This window comes from Anastrepha obliqua, chromosome 1 (assembly GCF_027943255.1).
Source record: "Anastrepha obliqua isolate idAnaObli1 chromosome 1, idAnaObli1_1.0, whole genome shotgun sequence".
Lineage (NCBI taxonomy): Eukaryota > Metazoa > Arthropoda > Insecta > Diptera > Tephritidae > Anastrepha > Anastrepha obliqua.
The window spans coordinates 115,501,723-115,523,791 of NC_072892.1; the positions used below are offsets into that span (position 1 = coordinate 115,501,723).

At 37.2% G+C, this 22,069-nt stretch overlaps 1 protein-coding gene across 1 annotated transcript in view; it reads right to left on the reverse strand.

Moving 5' to 3' along the window:
- Positions 1–20,399: 20,399 nt before the first annotated feature.
- Positions 20,400–22,069, reverse strand: part of LOC129253032 (synaptic vesicle glycoprotein 2B) — an 18,494-nt gene continuing 16,824 nt past the window's right edge. The window contains exons 8-10 of the mRNA XM_054891257.1: positions 21,069–21,352; positions 20,884–21,011; positions 20,400–20,780 (exon numbers count right to left, since the gene is read on the reverse strand). Coding sequence (XP_054747232.1) covers positions 20,746–20,780; positions 20,884–21,011; positions 21,069–21,352 — 447 coding nt within the window. The 3' untranslated portion in view covers positions 20,400–20,745. The remainder of the gene's footprint in view (positions 20,781–20,883; positions 21,012–21,068; positions 21,353–22,069) is intronic.

Genomic DNA, 22,069 nt, shown 5'->3' on the forward strand with positions numbered 1-22,069 from the left:
GTTACTTATAAATTCGTACTTATAAAATGTGTTCTGACTTATTCACTTAATAATTATTTTATCAGAATACTGCAAGACATGACTCGCATTTACTTACTGAGATGAGGATGAAGCCCGAACGATGGAGATGATGAAATTTAACAGGCGCAAAAAATTCTATATCAGCAAGCGTAGCAATGAAGTGGGAGCCAAGACACCTATGGTAAACCTTAGCTAGGCAAAGCAGAACAGCTAAGGAAAAGGTGGTGAGATAATTCCACCTCATCCTCCTGACAGCTGGTGCATAAAAGGCTCGCAGCAATGCCAAGTCTCATAGTGTACATACCTTATGGTCTGTGTCCACTAAGGGCACCCACAAAATTCCAGAGCTGAGGCTTGGTTAATATTGGATGCAATCTCGAGTTAACGACGTTAGTACAAAGATACATATGTATGTATATAAATTTATACATACACCATACACTGCATACATATATAGGTATATGATTATTGTTTACAATCATTAACCTTCTATGATTTTTTTTTTTTGGTGGGTGAGGGTTCAAAATGCCTTCGCACTTACAGCGACCGTCGTCTACTGCGTCGTGTGGTGTGGCAACTAAAACGATCTCTCCTCGCCGTCTGCGGAGACACACTTCCCGGAACTGCTTTCTATATTACTTATGGAGGGGCCAGAACGCCATCCATAAGGGACCAATTCTATTCTCCCACGTCTGGGTCCACCATATTTGTAGCCAGCTTTCATGCTATTGGCTCGTCTTCTTGTGTCTCTATCTGTGCGGCACTGATTCGAGGTCAATCTTTTTTTTCGTAATACGTTCTCGATGTATTTCATTACCGCGCTCCAGCTGCCCCACGCTCGAGCATTTCGCTGATTACGTTGCTCGGTGTGAAGTCGCAAATCTGCTCCCTCAGAGCATTTCTTTCCGCGAGCCATCTGTCACAACTAAAAAACGTGTGTTCAGCGTCATCGCTCGGTTCTTCGCAGTATATGTACTTGGAATCGGTTACCTTGTCCATACGGTATAGGTAACTCCGAAAGTATCCTTGGCCCGAGAGAAACTGAGTTAAGAAGAAGTTCACTTCTCCGAAGTTCCATTGGACCCATTTGTCACTTGATGGAATAAGTTTCGCCGTCCATCTACCACTCGATTCAGTGTCCCATCGGCTTTGCCACCGCAGCATGGTTCGGCGTCTCCGTTCTGGGAAGCTAGTGATGACGTGTTTCTTCTTGGAGTTCCAGGTATCCATTCGCTCCAGGACCATGAGGTCGATGGGTATCTGACCGCTGATCACGAAAATTGCAGCGCCTGAGACAGTGCAGTAGGCTGAGGCAACTCTGAGTGCCGCCGTTCGTTGCACAGCCTCCAGTGCTTTGCGCTTGGCTTTGCAGTTTAACACAATTCCCCATACATCGCTGCCGTACCGGAGAATTGAGCTTGTGGCCGCCATAATTAGCTTTCTTTTGCTCTATGTTGGCCCAACGATGTTTGCCATTAATCTACTTATCATACTTAGCATAAGCCTGTAGTCAGATTGAATACCTAAGTATTTGACTAATTTTTGGGTCACTAAGGACGTGTCGCCTATTTGCATGCTGGCCTCGAGTGGCATGTGACCTCGTGTCATAAGGATGACTTCGGTTTTATGTTTGGCGAGTTCCAGGCCGTAATCCTCAAGCCATATTTGCGTCCTCATCATGACTTGGTTCAGTTTTCTTCTAGCGTCCGCAGTGTTCCGAGCTGGAATGACCGCTACTATATCATCCACGTATCCCACTAAATATGTATCTTCTGGCATTTCTACGCTCAATATCTCATCGTAGCTCAGAACCTTGTATGATAACAACATACACAACACCAAAACAACAGTAAACAGACAACGACCGACGCATCTCAATAGTACATATATATAGCGTTTTTCAGTAAGAGCGCTTCAACTTTTTTCTTGAATAAAACACAAACGGTTTGACTTTTTTAACTAATTTTTTTTTATTATCGAGTTTGAACATATACATTTAAGTATAAAATTCGATTTCTTTTGTATGACCACCGCGTGCACGTTTTACGAAGTCCAATCGTTGAACCCAATTTTCGACGAGTCTTTTGCATAAATCGGCCGAAATTCCAGCAATTTCGCGTTCAATATTGGCTCTGAGCTCACAAATCGTCGCCGGCTTGTTACTGTAGACCAATGACTTCACATAACCCCAAAGAAAATAGTCTAGAGGCGTCAAATCACACGAGCGCGGCGGCCATTCGACCGGTCCATTTCTGGAAATAATGCGCTCATCGAACTTACTCTTCAACAAATCAATTGTAGCGTGTGCTGTGTGGCTTGTGGCCCCGTCCTGTTGAAACCACATGTCGTCTAAGTCCATACCATTCAATTGCGGCCAAAAATAATCGTTTATCATGTCGCGGTATCGATTTCCATTCACAGTAACGTGGCGATCGTTGTCGTCAACGAAAAAATATGGGCCAATTACGCCGCCGGCATGTAAACCGCACCAAACAGTGATTTTTTCGGGATGCATTGGTTTTTCGGCAATCACTCTTGGATTATCATTCGCCCAAATGTGGCAATTATGCTTATTGACGAATCCACTGAGGTGAAAATGTGCCTCATCACTGAAGAGGATTTTCCTCACGAAGTGCGCGATATGCATTTTGATTTGAACGCCCGTTTTCATAATAAGCCTGAGTAACTTTAACGCGTTGCTCAAGTGTGTAGCGTTCCATGATGAAATGTATACTAATGAAGTTTACAAATGACAAGCGAAAAATAAAAAATATTGCGTCGTTCGCCCTCCCTATCGGAAAAAAGTTGAAGCGCACCTATTGAAAAACGCTTTATAAGTAGCACTAAGATTTATGTAAACTAGTCAATCTAAAGATTATGAATAAAGAGTGCACATTTCGGTGTAACCAAAAAATTTTCTTTTAGCTCAAATATTACTAAATGATATTAACTCTCGAGTGCCGCCGATGTGGCGAAGAATATCGCTACCTTACACGTTTGTGTGCTTTCCTGTGTTCGCTGAGTTGGCCCGAAGTCCACCTTTCCAACAGCTGACTACAAGTAGTCAAGGCGACGCCAATTTTCTCAAAACACCTATTATTGCTATACTTACCCAACACCTTTCGATCGATAATACGGAATTAGCAAGTGCAAGTAAGTAATAATGCTGACAAATAATAATAATAATAATTTTTGACACTCTTTGTTGGATATTTGGCCGTGTTCCTCCGTCTGTTCGTGGTGTGCGTCTTGCTGTTTTTCCATAAATGCAGAGACTTACTGTTTTATGCCGACTCCGAACGGGAAATAGTATTTTATAAGAAACTTTTTCATGGCAGAGGCTTGCCATTGCTTGCCGAAGAGCAACTGCTGTTAGAGAAAACTGTTTCAATAGTTTCGTTACGGGGGCCGCCGACTAATAGCTTACCATAAAATATAAGTTTCACTAGCGGTTTTGCAAGAGTCAGGAATTTTTTTATAGTATTAAAACCTCACTGTCGTTACTTAATAGGCACACCTCACATAAATATTTATATGTAGTATTTTGTGATTACATTGTTTTCAGTGGAATTAACCTATTACACTTTAGAAGAACTTACCTGAATGAAATCAAGTATCACAATACATAACAAGTTTCACACTTTAGTTCGCACTTCAACAGATACATACGGGTATGTACATAGGTACTTTGAATTCCATGTACAACAGATCCGGATTTTTTTCGATACAGCCTTTAAATTAAAAATAAATGCGGCTACTAGTGAAAAAAATGTTATAACATTTTTATTCTAGATTTCTGTTATCACCTTCAAAATATGGCTTTTCTTAAGCCACCCTTATAAAGCTCTATACATTTTGTAAGCTGTTTGAGAAATTCGCTTTGAATCTTTCAAAAAATGTTGCCTCAAATGCTTCAAGGCAGTAATTTCGACTTCGAAAACAGATGCATAAATGTCAGACCTTTTCAGTTCTCCCGTAAATGCTTGCGGGCACTTAATAATTAGGGTATTCATAAGGCTGTCGTAAGTGTTGTACTGTTGTATGTCGTAAACTTTAAACAGCTAAAGATATATTATATAAGTATTTACGGGTCTTGCAAGTTACCAGATAAGTCATATGAATTTTCACGCAGTTAAAAAATAGTCAATTGTTACGAGAACTTCTAGTCCTCTAACATTTATTTTACCGTAAAAATAAACGACGGTACACCCACAGCCGTCGTATTTGAGTAGGTTTGCGCGTACCTATTGGCTATTGGTTGACCCCGTAGACGATACTTATTATAATACACCAAATGATGGTGAAACTTTTTTCCAAAATAGCGGTCACCTATCGGTAACCAATAGCAAATCTTCGAGTGCATTTCTACCATAAAAAAAGCTTTCCACAAAAACCATCTGCCGTTCCAGGGCATCATAAAACTGTGACCAAATTCACTTGCAGGACAACAGCAAAGCGTATACCACATTCGGAGACGCTCGACCATACAAGCACGAGCTTTCCTTCTTAAAGAAATTTCATGTGCACCAAATTGATCAATAATCAAAAACATCATTGGCTTGGCTTTTTGATGCTTTCAGAGGTCGGAACTTCGTAAGAGAAGGTCAAGAACCATATCAAACGCAAAAATGAAAATGTTTCGATCGCTATATATTGGCCAGTAGGACAATAAAAGTTGCCCACGAAAATTTTTAGGCGCGCGTAAAACTATAATATAAATGTTTCTTATTATTTATGCTGAAGATATCCTAGACCAGGGGTGGGCAAATACTTTAAAGCGCGGGCCAAAATGAAATTTTCAAAATGTCTCCCGGGCCGGAGGACTATACTGCATATGCTTTGCACAAGCGGATGTTTTGGATGGAGTTTTTTCCCTGCCAATTTTTTTTTGACAAAAACACTAAGTATCATTTCAATTTGAATAAAATATGTCACGTAATTTTTAAAGAAATATTTTTATAAATAAATGCCTATTAGATAAACCAGTCAATGAAACATTTTATTTTGTTACTTATTTATGTCTTAATGATACAAATTATTTTATATTGACACATAGTTATTACAATTTAACATTTATATTGCATTTCGTAAATATAATAGTAAATAGAATTCAAAAAAGAAAAGAAAAACATCAAACGGTAAAATAAATATTTAAAGTTAATGCGAAACGTGAAATCTCGAATGTTCATCTGACATTATTTCTTCAAAATTGGGTTCCAAATCACTTGCAGCAATCCTTAATACCGAGTGTAGATTTTCGTCAGTAATTTGTGATCGATATTTATTTTTCGTGGAAACCATTAAAGAAAAAGTTCTTTCACAAATATATGTCGAACCAAATAAAACAAGGTATTTTTGAACATAGTTCAAAAAATGTTTGAAATGTTCATCATTCAAAGCGCCATAGAAAGCACTCAATTCGTTTGAGTGAAAATTTTCTTTTAGTAAAATATTTGATTGTAAGTCAATTAGTTCTAGTTGAATTTCGACAGGGGCTTCTTGCACATCGAAATTGAAAGGTTGGCTAATTAATGATAAAGGTTTTTCAATAGCTTTGAAATCTTGAAATCTTCTTTGGAATTCAGAATGCAGGTCTTGTGTTATTGTACTATATTTAAAAAAATCTGTATTTTTCAATGATTCTCGCCGTGCTTGCAATGAGGGGAAATGATTTAATAATTTATTATTAAAGTTTTCAGCAAATAAACTTAGTTTTGTCATAAATGCTTTGACGTTTGAGTGCATATTGAAAGCGAATTGTTTTTTCCCTTGTAGATTTATATTTAGTTCATTCAAATATTTTACGATATCTACTAAAAATGAGAAATCGTTTAGCCAAGCTCTATTTTGCAATTCAGGAAAATCATGTAGTTTTTCTTTTATCGACAAGAAGGATACTATTTCATCAAGCAAATATTGAAATCTGTCCAAAACTTTACCAATGCTAAGCCATCTCACTTCAGTGTAATAAGGAATTTCATAGAAGTCACTTTCAATTTCTTTCAAAAATTCAACAAACTGTCGATGGTTTACGGCACGTCCTCGAATAAAATTCACAACTTTGGTCACAACAGTAACGACGTGATTCAGTTGTAAAACCTTTCTGCATAGCACTTCTTGATGAATAATGCAGTGCAAAAATAATATATCGTGTTCTGGTTGTAACTTTTTTACTTTGTCGCGAATTCGTTTAAGTAAGCCTACATTTTTCCCTGTTAAACTAGGACAACCATCCGTAGTGACGCTTACTATTTTATTCCAAGTTAAACTTACTTTAACTAAACACTCTTCAAGAGCGAGAAAAAAACCTTTACCAGTAGTTGTATCTTTCATTGGATGCACACTAAGAAGTTCCTCGCTAATTTCGCATTTCTTGTTAATGCCGCGAATAAATATTAATAATTGACTTGTATCAGTAATATCGCAGGACTCATCTAAAGCCAGAGAACAATAGGTAAAATCAGCAATTTTTGTTCTTAGCTGGTCAAGTAAGTTTCCTGAAATATTTTCAATCCGTCGTACTATTGTTCTTCTTGAAAGGCTTACATTTTCAAAAATATGTTTCTTTTCAGGACAACATATCTCCGACACTTGTACCATGCATTGTTTAACAAATTCTGCTTCAGAAAACGGCTTACATAACTTAGCAATTTTGTGTGCGACAACATATGTACATATTTCATACGGATTGTGCTTATTTTTAGTATATGTAGGTGTTTACGAGTGATATAAGGCTATTGGGCAACCACACACTAAATACTAACCTCAATGGTGGTGTGGAAACTAAAAATTCCAGACCTTTGATTCAAAAATACCCAATTCATGTTTCTACCGGTGTGGCAATATTGGAAAATGTTATAAAAAATGCACATTTTTCAGCGCTCTCACGAGAAAAAGAGTTTCACATCTAGTCATCTATGGCATATGCCGTACTCACAGGCATTTCGAACCTAGCGCGGTCTCCTTTGTGTTTGACGAAAAAACCGCCCTGAGAGCGATCGTCGCGAGCGACCCGTGTGAAACACACGAGGATTGTTTCAAGCTCACGACATCGTCCACACTAGTGTAGTTAGCCGATCGCCCATTTTATTAAGACTATTATACAGTACGCACACTAATAATGCTGATGTCAACAAAATCTCATAAAAGAGTTTAAAAAAATGTATGTGCGGAATTTTTCAACGGGCCGGATAAAATTAGCAAGAGGGCCGGATCCGGCCCGCGGGCCGGCTTTTGCCCACCCCTGTCCTAGACGATTACCAATGTGGTTTTAGAAACAACCGGTCAACGATTGATCAAGGTTTTACTGTCCCCCAGATATTCGAAAAGTTTTACGAATATAAAATTGATATATTTTGCCTCTTTGTTAACTTCAAACAGGCATTTGACAGTATAAATAGAAAACAAATAAAATACTGCTTTCAGAAAATTGGAATACCATTGAAGTTAATTAATTTGATTCTCTGTACATTGTCGAACGCAACAAGGTACTGGTGCAAGGAAACCTATCAGACCCATTCGGAATCATATACGGAGTAAAACAAGGAGACGCATTGTCATGTTTAGTATTCAATTTAATGCTACACACGACTGTTCAAGAAATAAACATGAATGGAACAATGATTTTCAGATATGTGCCCACGCTGATGATATTCTTATTATGGCGTCTTTAAATTTATTGATAAAAATGCAAGAGCTCTGGGACTACACGTAAATACCGAGAAAACCAAATATGTACATGATTCGGTCAGCCAACAACACGACATGCGATGACCTAAGTATAAACAACTTTGCTTTCGAAAATATCATTGAATTTAAATACTTGGGTTTTAAACTATCAGCAGATAAAGATTCGGCGGTAGCTATTAACGACAGAATCCAAGCTGCAAATAACGCCTATTATGTTAAAGTAAAACTATTTAAATCAAAAGATTTGTCCAGAGCACAGAAAATAAGAATGTACAAAGCATTGATACGACACGTCCTTACATATGGCGCAGAAATATGGACGCTGAAAACAAATGATATTCATCAGCTGATGTGCTTCGAAAGACGTATCATAAGGAAAATAGATGGTCCGGTTGCAACAATAGATGGCAGCTACCGCATTCGCTACAACAATGAGATCGAAGAAATCGTTCAAAGACAAAATGTAATACGTTTTATCAAAGCCCAACGAATTAGATGGATTGGGCACGTACTGCGCATGCCGAAAGAGCGAAATGGTAGGAAAACTTTTATTTTAACACCCATTGGAGGATGAAAGGGAGGACGCCCACGAAAGCGATGGTTAGATGACGTCGAATCAGATGCTAAGCAAATGAACGTACACAACTGGAGAGATGTAGCCATGGATAGAATAAAGTGGAGAAAAATTGTTGATGAATCTATGGTCAACCACGGATTGTGAAGAAAAGAAGAAGAAGAAGTAAAACTATAGATTTTTATACATAGTAATACTGCAGACTCAGTTTTTTTTATTTTCTCATCAATTTAATTTTTCAACGGACTTTAAATCAAAGTACTAAATTTAAACAAAATGTTTTTAAAGATTAATTATTACTCTATAATATGAATGTAATTCAGGTAATTAGAATTGCAAAACAAAAATAAATGACGTATCAGACGTCAAATATACCCAAGAGATTAAGTTGTTGCAGCGTTCCCTCAAAAGAGTACTGCGAATCGAACATTTTGAAAGCCCCTTTAAAAGAATTATCAAAGTTAGAAGTGGACAAATAATACTGTATGGGCGATGCGATTCATTTAAAAGTGCGAATTCTTTCAAAAAGCCAAATTTTTGGAAAAAATACATCGATAATAAAAGAACATAAAGTTTCCCTAAGTAGACTACTTTGTTAAAGTTACATACCTATCTCCGTAAGTTTTTTTCTGATTCCTTTGAAATTTTGGCACAGTATTTAGGAAGTATTATATTATGCTTTAAAACAAAATTAACAACCGTCTGTCGTTCGGAGTCGGCTTATAACTGTAGGCCCCTCCATTTGGAGAACAAAATCCAGACACGCACCACAAATAGCAGGAGGAGCTCGGATAAGCTCGAGCTTATAAATATATTAGTTTGGGGGAAAATACAAACCGTTATTTTTGCGAAAAATTTTTGCGCAATTTATAAAAACTATTTTATGGCCGATCTTCAGCTCCTGGGCAATGTTACGGCTATTAACATGTCGGTCAACTTCAATAATTTCTGTGATTTTATCGGCATTATCGGCATTATTTAACATCAAAAATACCCGAATCGAATCAACGAAACCAAAAATGCACGTATTAGCAATTACAGTATCGGCACCATAAAAACCATTCACAATTTCAGCAGCTTGACTTGCATTTTCCGAAGTTTTTCTTTGTTGATTTCCATTGTTAACACCCTGTGACTCACAACTGAAAGGAACAAATAAAAAAGAGCAAACGAACTTTTTTAGTGAAATGTCACCTTGATAACGAGCATAAACTTTAAATTGTTTGATCGATACTTTACGAGATATCTAACCCTACAGCCACCTACCTAGAAAATAATTGATTTTTTTTTACACAAACTAATATAACGGGTGGTTAAGTTTCAATGGTCGGTGTTGATTTTGAATAAAATACAATTTTTTTAGGAAATAATTGTCATTTCTCCTTATTATGATAATATTGGTATGGCTCAATTACGTATGGAACAAAATATCGGCCAAATGGCCGCCGCGGCTTCGGCGGCACACCTCCATCCGATGGTTCAAATTGATGACGCCATTAATTGCCGAATTATCTCATCCTTTAGTTCTTGAATTGTTGCTGGCTTGTCGACGTAAGTATACCTTTTCTTTCAAATAACCCCAAAGAAAGAAATCCAACGGTGTCAAATCACATGATCTTTTCGGCCAATTCACATCGCCGCAACGTGAGATTATTCGGTCATCAAATTTTTCGCGCAAAAGAGCCATTATTTCGTTAGCTGTGTGACAAGTGGCACCGTCCTGTCGAAACCACATATCGTCCACATCCAATCTTCCAATTCAGAACATAAAAAGTTCGTTATCATCTCACGATAGCGAACACTATTCACAGTAACTACCTGACCGGCCTCATTTTGGAAAAAATACGGCCCAATGATGCCGCCGGCCCATAAACGACACCAAACAGTCACTCTTTGTGGGTGCATTAATTTTTCGGCAATCGCTCTTGGATTTTATTCGCCCAAATGTGGCAATTCTGCTTATTGACGAATCCACTGAGGTGAAAATGTGCCTCATCACTAAATCACGAAGTGCGCGATAGGCATTTTGATTTGAACGCCCGTTTTCATAATAAACCTGAATAACTTTAACGCGTTGCTCGATTATGTATCTTTCCATGTTTCAAATTGAATTAGTCTGAAATTGAAAAATGTCAAATTAAATGCAGAAAAAATTTGACGTTTAGGTTTTATTCACATTCAATATCGGCCCTTGAAGTCATCATTATTGACTGATTTCTGACCAAAAGCTTGGTCATACAGTGAATTTGAACGAATAATAAAAATTTTGTGTTTTAGTGACCAATTTTAGGACGGCAAACATTATCAAAAGGGTTTACGAGGTGGGTTCAAAATGTATCGCGAATTTTGTGTTTTTTCAAAAATGATTTACTTATTCATCAATATCTATTCTGTCCCCTTCAAAGTAATCCCCATGAGATATTATGCGCTTGTGCCAACGTTTTTTCCAAACATCGAAGCACTTCAAAAAATCATTTTTTTATCTTGTTCAGCTCCTGCTTCGATGCCGTCTTTAGCTCGTCAATCGTAGAGTAGCGTCGTCCTTTCATGGGCCTCTTCAGTTTCGGGAACAAGAAAAAGTCACAGGGGGCCAGATCTGGGGAATACGGTGGCTGTGGCATCATTAGTGTGTTGTTTTTGGCCAAAAAGTCGATGTGTAAGCAGGGGCGTTATCGTGATGCAAGAGCCAATTTTTGTTCTTCCACAAATCCTGGCGTTTCTGGCAGATTGCTTATTGTGCATAACTTGCAGGTAATATTCCTTATTGACCGTTTTACCCTGTGGCAAGAACTCATGATGCACAACGCCCTTGCAATCGAAGAAAACGGTAAGCAAAACTTTTACATTCGACCGAACTTGGTGCGCTTTTTTCGGTCTTGGTTCGTGCGGTAGCTTCCATTGAGATGATTGAGTTTTGGTTTCCATGTCATAACCATAAACTCACGATTCGTCACCAGTTATGACCCTCTGGAGCAAATTTGGGTCGTCGCGGACAGAGTCCAACATCTCACTAGCTATGTTCATGCGGATACTGCTTTTGGTCGAAATTGAGCAGTTATAGTACGAATTTTGTGGCGACCCGTCTCATGCCAAATCATTTGAAAAAAAAATGGAATGGCACGTGCCATTCGATATGTCTAGGTCCTCAGCAACTTCTCTAACGGTAATTCGACGATTGGCAAATACCATTTTCTGCACTTCATCAATTTGTTCGTCTGTTGTTAAAGTGCTCGGGCGTCCGGCACGCTTTTCGTCGTTCACATCTTTTCGGCCTTCTCAGAACATTTTGTACCACCGATAAACGTTGCTTTGGTTCAAAATAGCCTCTCCGTATGGCACAGTCAACATTCGGAATGAAAAGTGCGGGGATCTTAATTTCGTTTTTCACACAAAATTTGATACAGGTTCTTTGATCCATCTTTTTGACTAGGTAAAAATCGAAGACGAGCCGAAACACGTGCAAGCAAAGCAGCTGTCAACAATTAACTGAACATTCAAAATGGCCAAAATCGTCGGCATGAGTGAGAGGCATGAGTACCAACATATCGCCATAAAAAATCGAAAATCGAATATACGTAACCTGCGAAAATTCAAAATTCGCGATACTTTTTGAACACAGCTCGTACTTCTCGATACCGGCGCCATGATTTTATCACTGTGGCATTGATTGATTTGAAATTTTGCAAATAGCTTCAAAATAATTTTGAATGTTTATTATTTACAAAGTATTTACTACTTTTCAAAAATTTATCATATTAATATCAGTCCATTAGTTCGTGCGTATTTTACCCATAATTTCACTTTTGTACGATTTTTGCATACAAAAAATTATTCGCAGAATATAACGGAACTATTTATATTTTCTTTGATATATTGTGCATTCAACAAGTGATTTTAATCGCGGATAGAAGCACGTGTTGTTAAAAAATAAAATGGAATCTTCAAACGCGTATAAGAGGCATATTTTATATTTTTTTTTATAAAAGGGGTAAAAATGCAACAACTGCTGCTGCAGAAATAAACACTGTTCACGGAGAGGATACTGTGAGTGTAAGGACTGCGCAAAAGTGATTTTCAAAATTCCGAAGTGGTAACTGCGACGTGGAGGATGCCCCGCGCGCTTGTCGTCCTGAAGTCTTTAACTCCGACGCCTTGGTCGAACTCGTCGAAGCTGAGCCAAATTTGACTTTCGATATAAAAGCTCAGAGGTTAAATTCATAGCATGGAACAGTTCACAGGCACCTGGTTCAGTTGGAAAAGGTTTCAAAGCTGTGAAAATGGGTTCCGCATAGACTTTCCGTCACCAACCTTCAGCAGAGAGTGAATGTGTGTTCTCAGTTGCTGCAACGGCTTGAAAATGAAAGTTTTTTGAACCGTATCGTTACTGGTGATGAAAAATGGGTCCTTTACAAAAATCCTGTTCGCACACGCCAATCTATACTAATATTATAAAGAGGAAAACTTTGTTTGTTTGTTTGTTACGAATAGGCTCAAAAACTACTGGACCGATTTTAAAAATTCTTTCACCATTCGAAAGCTACATTATCCACGAGTAACATGGATTATATTTTATTTTGGAAATAGGGCTCGAGATATAGGTCAAAACGTGGACCCGGGTAACCTTCGGACGTGTATGTACAATATGGGTATCAAATGAAAGCTGTTGGTGAATGCTTTAGTACAGAGTATTTTTCATGCCGCTCCGTGACTGGGGTCTCGAGATATAGGTCAAAACGTGGACCCGGGTAACCTTCGGATGTGTATGTACAATATGGGTATCAAATTGAAGCTGTTGGTGAATGCTTTGATACAGAGTATTTTTCATGCCGCTCCGTGACTGGGGTCTCGAGATATAGGTCAAAAGGTGGACCCGGGTAACCTTTGGTTGTGTATGTACAATATGGGTATCAAATGAAAGCTGTTGATAAGTGCTTTAATATGGGGTAATTTTCATACCTATTGATGACTAGGGTCTGGAAATATATGCCAAAACGTGGACCCGCCGTGTCTTTGCACCGAATTAAACCAAACTTACACACAATGTTAAGGAGGTATTGAAGATGGTTTCCGTATAGTTTGAATACCTATTGGTAGATAGGGTCTCGAGATATAGGTCCAAACGTGGACCCGGGTAACCTTCGGATGTGTATGTACAATATGGGTATCAAATGAAAGCTGTTGATAAGTGCTTTAATATGGGGTAATTTTCATACCTATTGATGACTAGGGTCTGGAAATATATGCCAAACGTGGACCCGCCGTGTCTTTGCACCGAATTAAACCAAACTTACACACATTGTTAAGGAGGTATTGAAGATGGTTTCCGTATAGTTTGGATACCTATTGGTAGATAGGGTCTCGAGATATAGGTCAAAACGTGGACCCGGGTAACCTTCGGATGTGTATGTACAATATGGGTATCAAATGAAAGCTGTTGATAAGTGCTTTAATACGGGGTAATTTGATGACTAAGGTCTGGAAATATATGCCAAAACGTGGACCCGCCGTGTCTTTGCACCGAATTAAACCAAACTTACACACATTGTTAAGGAGATATTGAAGATGGTTTCCGTATAGTTTGGATTCCTATTGGTAGATAGGGTCTCGAGATATAGGTCAAAACGTGGACCCGGGTAACCTTCGGATGTGTATGTACAATATGGGTATCAAATGGAAGCTGTTGGTGAATGCTTTAGTTCAGAGTATTTCCATCCGCTCCGTGACTAGGGTCTCGAGATAGAGACCAAAACGTGGACCCTAGAATGTGTTTGTACAATATGGATATCAAATGAAAGCTGTTGATAAGTGCTTTAATACGGGGTAATTTTCATACCTATTGATGACTAGGGTCTCGAAATATATGCCAAAACGTGGACCCGCCGTGTCTTTGCACCGAATTAAACCAAACTTACACACATTGCTAAGGAGGTATTGAAGATGGTTTCCGTATAGTTTGAATACCTATTGGTAGATAGGGTCTCGAGATATAGGTCCAAACGTGGACCCGGGTAACCTTCGGATGTGTATGTACAATATGGGTATCAAATGAAAGCTGTTGATAAGTGCTTTAATATGGGGTAATTTTCATACCTATTGATGACTAGGGTCTGGAAATATATGCCAAACGTGGACCCGCCGTGTCTTTGCACCGAATTAAACCAAACTTACACACATTGTTAAGGAGGTATTGAAGATGGTTTCCGTATAGTTTGGATACCTATTGGTAGATAGGGTCTCGAGATATAGGTCAAAACGTGGACCCGGGTAACCTTCGGATGTATATGTACAATATGGGTATCAAATGAAAGCTGTTGATAAGTGCTTTAATACGGGGTAATTTGATGACTAAGGTCTGGAAATATATGCCAAAACGTGGACCCGCCGTGTCTTTGCACCGAATTAAACCAAACTTACACACATTGTTAAGGAGGTATTGAAGATGGTTTCCGTATAGTTTGGATTCCTATTGGTAGATAGGGTCTCGAGATATAGGTCAAAACGTGGACCCGGGTAACCTTCGGATGTGTATGTACAATATGGGTATCAAATGGAAGCTGTTGGTGAATGCTTTAGTTCAGAGTATTTCCATCCGCTCCGTGACTAGGGTCTCGAGATAGAGACCAAAACGTGGACCCTAGAATGTGTTTGTACAATATGGATATCAAATGAAAGCTGTTGATAAGTGCTTTAATACGGGGTAATTTTCATACCTATTGATGACTAGGGTCTCGAAATATATGCCAAAACGTGGACCCGCCGTGTCTTTGAACCGAATTAAACCAAACTTACACACATTGTTAAGTAGATATTGAAGATGATTTCCGTATAGTTTGAATACCTATTGGTAGATAGGGTCTCGAGATATAGGTCAAAACGTGGACCCGGGTAACCTTCGGATGTGTATGTACAATATGGGTATCAAATGGAAGCTGTTGGTGAATGCTTTAGTTCAGAGTATTTTTCATGCCACTCCGTGACTAGGGTCTCGAGATAGAGACCAAAACGTGGAGCCTAGAATGTGTTTGTACAATATGGATATCAAATTGAAGCTGTTGGGGAATGCTTTAGTACAGAGTATTTTTCATGCCGCTCCGTGACTGGGGTCTCGAGATATAGGTCAAAACGTGGACCCGGGTAACCTTTGGTTGTGTATGTACAATATGGGTATCAAATGAAAGCTGTTGATAAGTGCTTTAATACGGGGTAATTTTCATACCTATTGATGACTAGGGTCTCGAAATATATGCCAAAACGTGGACCCGCCGTGTCTTTGCACCGAATTAAACCAAACTTACGCACATTGTTAAGTAAGTATTGAAAATGGGTTTCGTAAAGTTTGGTTGTAATTCGGAGCACTGGCAACGGGTACAGCGTTCTTTTGAACCATCCATAATGTCGCTTACTTTTTTAACGCTTGGGGCGGAACTGAACTGTCAAATTGACAGTGTGAGTTACAATGGGTCTATATTTCTTTCTGATTTGGATGCCATAAGGAAAAAACGTAAGTGCAACATGTAAAAATTGTTTGTGAATTTTTTTGGAGTGGATTTTGGAACAGTGAATAATTTCTTACGAAATTTGAGAATTTAATGTGAAATCCGAATGAAATTATGTGTTCGTGAAAAAAAAATTTTTTTCGTTTTTTTTTTTGAAAAATATAAATGGATAATGGTTAAAAAAGCTCCAATGGATCAGGAAAAAAGACGATTGTTTATTCATATGCGTTGATTTGACATTTAAAAACAATCTTCTTTTTTCCTGATTTTCAATTTATATTTTATATTTACTCAAAAACAAATAGAAAAACAAAAAATATTGTTTATGCCAAAGCGCTTGAATAAAGAATAAAGAAATAAATAATATGAAAATCATATATTTTCTGTTCTACACCATATCTATTCTATTTTAGTGTGCCCAGCGAAGGGGGCCGGGTTTGCTAGTGGTTAGATAAAGATGAAACACCAGAACCAACCCCTAAAGATGGCCTTCACCCCAAGAAGATTCTCCTGTCTATTTGGTGGGATATGGCCGGTATTGTTTAGTATGAACTTCTGGAACTAAACCAGACGATAACTGCTGATTATTATTCCCATCAGCTACCAAACCTGAATGAGGCACTTAACAAAAATCGACAGTCTTTAGTGAATAGACGCAAAGTTTTGTTTCACCACGACAACGCAAGGCAAACATTAGGCAAGCTGAACGAGCTCGGATGGGAGCTAATGCCGCATCCACCATACTTTCCGGATATTGCACCTTGTGATTATCACCTTTTCCGTGGACTTCAATCCCATATGAGTAACAAGAACTATTCCTCAAAAGAAGCTATAAAAAGGGATATCCGAGCGTATTTTGGCTCCAAGGACAAACCATTTTTTGAGCAGGGAATTAAAAATTTGCCCTAAGCATTGGGAAAACTTTTCTATTAATTTTAAAACCACCTTTAAAAAACGCACGGGTCTTTCAAAATATGCTGTTGATGTTGTTTTAAAATAAAACATGTAAAAAATAAGATTCGTTCAGGTTTCACTATTTTTATTCAAAATATGGCTCTTAACAATTATATGTGAAAAATGGCATCCACCATTAGCACCTCTACAGGTAAAATTCGCCAAACAGTCGCTTCATGGATGCCTAATTGTTGAAAACGTCGAGATATCGATGTTGGAGGTTGTTCAGTTACACTTTGAGCTATAGCAGCAGTGTTCTCCACAGAGCGTCCAGCTTTAGGTGAGCCAGTCCTTTTTCTATCCTCGACAGACCAGTTTCTTCAAATTTTTGCCCAACCTTTCAATTGTCCATTCATTCGGATGATTATTTTCACTAAAAAATCACGAATTTTGCGAAAGGTTTTTAATCATCGACCATTTTCATAATAAGCTTCAATAATTTTAACGCGTTTTTCGATCGTGTCTACTTGGCAAATATCGAAGATGACATTGAAAAGGTACCACTAGTAACGTCTAGGCGTGAATTTTGAAGGACCCTTTACATAAATTAATATATTAGTTGGCAGCCGCAATAAACTACCAACAATGTGCTCACACACCCACAAATAATTTTCCTCACGTGAAAGCTACAACACAACCCGAAAAACTGGTCGGAAAAAAGTACCCAAGCTATGACAGTTTTCAAATAAATTCAGTAAAATAAATTTTGAAAAATTCGGGAAAATAAATTTAGAAAAATTTGATAAAATTAATTTAGAAGAAATCAGAAAAAATGTAAGTGGGGAACAAAAAGTTTGAATAAAATGTGATTTCAAATTTAGAAAAATTCGGAAAAATAAATTTATTAAAATTCAGAAAAAAAAATTTGGACAAATCAGAAAGACAAGTTGAGGAAAATTCAGAAAAATTTAGAAAAATTTTAAGTAGTGAACAAAAAGTTTGAATAAAATGTAATTTCAAAAATTAAAAAATGAGGTTTTATTTAATAACTAAAAAATTGAGTCACAAACTCAACGAGATCAAAATTTGACTTGATATTGACTTATATCAACAATATTTGGGTTTATTGTGCCTGACCTTAGACTTTATCAGAAATCATCCGCCGTGATTTATCACAAATAATTGTAAAAATGTGATTTTGAAGAACACAAAACAATTTTTTTTCAAACTTTAATATACCTATATATTTAATAAAGCATCTGAAAATAAATTCTGGTTTTTTTTCATACACCTAAATCAATTCATTAAAATTAGGCCTCTTTTTCGGACCCTGGGGGGGTGGTACCTCTTACTGCGTATACTTCCACTGGCAGTGATGTCGAAAAAATCGAAGACATTTCAATACATTCGATATCTCTGCACTCATGCAACGAAACATCTTTTTTATGTAACAGACAATTCTTACATAACTTACGATTTCTACGTTTTATATTACACTGCGTTACAAAAACGAACTTTTTTTCTGTCCTATGAACCAAATATACTTTTTCGGAAAGGGGAGAAAAAATAAAAATACACGTGTATCGGCGATTTTCATGTACACGTCAGAATTTTTTTTCTAAATTTTCGGCATAACTTGAAGGAAAATTTTTAATGTAACAATTTTTAATTTTAATATCTATATATATAAAAATGAATTGCTGTTCGTTAGTCTCGCTAAAACTCGAGAACGGTTGAACGGATTTATCTTATCTTGGTCTTGAATTATTCGTGGAGGTCTAGGGAAGGTTTAAAAGGTGAGAAAAATTCGAAAAAAGATATAGATCAAAACGTGGACCCGGGTAACCTTCGGACGTGTATGTACAATATGGGTATCAAATGGAAGCTGTTGGTGAATGCTTTACTTCAGAGTATTTTTCATGCCGCTCCGTGACCGGGGTCTCGATATATAGGTCAAAACGTGGACCCGGGTAACCTTTGGTTGTGTATGTACAATATGGGTATCAAATGAAAGCTGTTGATAAGTGCTTTAATACGGGGTAATTTTCATACCTATTGATACTAGGGTCTCGAAATATATGCCAAAACGTGGACCCGCCGTGTCTTTAAACCGTATTAAACCAAACTTACACACATTGTTAAGTAGGTATTGAAGATGGTTTCCGTATAGTTTGGATACCTATTGGTAGATAGGGTCTCGAGATATAGGTCAAAACGTGGACCCGGGTAACCTTCGGATGCGTATGTACAATATGGGTATCAAATGGAAGCTGTTGGTGAATGCTTTAGTTCAGAGTATTTCCATCCGTTCCGTGACTAGGGTCTCGAGATAGAGACCAAAACGTGGACCCTAGAATGTGTTTGTACAATATGGATATCAAATGAAAGCTGTTGATAAGTGCTTTAATACGGGTTAATTTTCATACCTACTGATGACTAGGGTCTCGAAATATATTCCAAAACGTGGACCCGCCGTGTCTTTGCACCGAATTAAACCAAACTTACGCACATTGTTAAGTAAGTATTGAAAATGGGTTTCGTAAAGTTTGGTTGTAATTCGGAGCACTGGCAACGGGTACGCGTTCTTTTGATCCAGCCATAATGTCGCTTACTTTTTTAACGCTTGGGGCGGAACTGAACTGTCAAATTGACAGTGTGAGTTACAATGTGTCAATATTTCTTTCTGATTTGGATGCCATAAGGAAAAAACGTAAGTGCAACATGTAAAAATTGTTTGTGAATTTTTTTGGAGTGGATTTTGGAACAGTGAATAACTTCTTACGAAATTTGAGAATTTAAATGAAATCCGAATGAAATTATGTGTGAATGAAATTTTTTTCGTTTTTTTTTTTTTTGAAAAATATAAATGGGTAATGGTTAAAAAAGCTCCAATGCTTAATAAAACATATAAATTGAAACGAAAAATTCATGGATGATCAGGAAAAAAGACGATTGTTTATTCATATGCGTTGATTTGAAATTTAAAAACAATCTTCTTTTTTCCTGATTTTCAATTTATATTTTATATTTACTCAAAAACAAATAGAAAAACAAAAAATATTGTTTATGCCAAAGCGCTTGAATAAAGAATAAAGAAATAAATAATATGAAAACCATATATTTTCTGTTCTAAACCATATCTATTCTATTTTAGTGTGCCCAGCGAAGGGGGCCGGGTTTGCTAGTTATTAATAAAAAAATTCGGGGTTTTATATCTATATTGTAATGCGAAGTGAAATACCTTTCTTTTGATCCCCACATCGGCATATCTCATGCAATTTTTTTTTCTAATTTCGAACAGGTGGCAACCCTGTGAAACATTGTCAGTGACAAAACCTAGGTGAAAAGTCTAGAAATGTGATGTACTATCTGTGTGCCCAATTTCATTCAAATCCGTTAAGCTAATCCTGAGATCGTGTGGCTATACAGATATGCATACAAGAATTGCTCGTTTAAAGTTATAAAATACAAAAAAAAAAATTGTAACGTGTACATGAAAATCGCCGATACACGTGTATTTTTATTTTTTATCCCCTCTCCGAAAAAGTATATTTGGTTTATAGGACAGAATGTGTGTAACGCGGTGTTATTAATTCTAATTTATGTAATTTTAATTCAATGTTCAATAATATTTCCATAAATACCCTGACTAAGGGTAAATAAGGTAAGCTATGTAGGAGAATGAGTTTCAACCTAGTTAAGTAATGACTAGATCTTAGCCAGGCAAAACTACTCTTTTGATATTTTAGTAAACCTGAACTAGTTCGGAACTAGTTGGTTAGCAGGGAATACAATTTTATTATACAATACTAGTACAATCATGTTCCTATGCATTTACTGGAAAACAACTATGCAAAATAAATTGAATAAGTTATCGACTACATATTATTCCTAAAACGACTTACTTTTAAACTATGTAACCAGGTGTAATTAAAATTATGGTACGTATAACTTAAAAATAAATTACTAAGTGCAATTTTATATTACAGCAAACGTATATATTTTTGCATACATGTGGGCGTAGCACGTATTTTACTTTAATTGGCATTCGCTTAGAATTTTTAATTGCATTCAAATAGGCAGTATCAATATGAGCAACATACTGACTGAAAATAGAAAAGTAAACAAAAAGGGTTAACCTTTTATATGCTTCTAATATACAAAACCAGTTTTCGAATAGTTTTTATTAATTTAAAAGCGCATACTCACCAAATATGATGCCACTAAAAAGGCTAAATGTCAAATTGCAATATGATTCTAGCATCGCTCCAATAATGTTACTACCAAATACGCTTCCCGCACGCCCAATTAGAAAGCAAATGCAAACAGCTTTGCCGCTGTGAAGAAAAAATCAAATTTGTTTTCTCTCCACAATAACAATAAATATTAATTACCGCAAATATGTGGGCACCAAATTCACCACTCCACTGCCTAGCAAGGACACACAGACGCCTGGCATGGTGACAAATACAATAAAGAAAATGACGATCGCGATTGGATCGGTCAACCAATTCAAAGCTAAACAGCAGGCCGCACTGAGGAACATCGATCCAATAATTGTAGCTTTGCGTCCAAATATATTTATTATCACGCCTACCAAAGCATAGCCTGCGATAAAACACAAGCCAAGGTAAATCGAATCAAGATAGCTTTTATTGCTGATGTGATCGGTACAAGGCTGAAAAAAAGGAATTAGGAAAAAAGCAACTCACGATGAGTGGTGAGTTTTTCAGGCAGAAATAATATGCTGGATATGAGGAAAAATATGTAACTGGTTCCAAATGTACCGAGTACGATCCCTACAGTCTTTCTAACGTACTTATAATACAACAAATACGTTTCAAACACTCATACGAAATTAGCAACAAGCGTAGCACCTCCCTTTTTTCAAATTTTACCAGAGTCGTATTTCTTCTGTGGATTCAAGGTTTGGATGAATTTTACTTTAATTTCAGCAGTGATTTCACCTAGCTTATTTATTTATTTTTTTTTTAATTCTATATATATATATATATTTATAGAATTGGCGCGTACACCCTTTTTCGGTGTTTGGCCGAGCTCCTTCTCCTATTTGTGTTGTGCGTCTTGATGTTGTTCCACAGTTTCAAGCCGACTCCAAACGACAGATATTTTTCATGGCAGAAATACACTCGGAGGTTTGCCATTGCCTGCCGAGGGGCGACCGCTATTAGAAAAAACTTTTTCTTAATTTTCGTCTTTCACTGAGGTTCGAACTTACGTTCTCTCTGAATTCCGTATGGCAGTCACGCACCAACCCAATCGGATTTGGAGGTTACCCAATTTTTTTTTTTTTTAATTATAGGAGGCTACTGTGTTTATGCATTACGGGTGAAATGAGTATACTTCCTAATCTATCGTGAGTATATACCCAAAA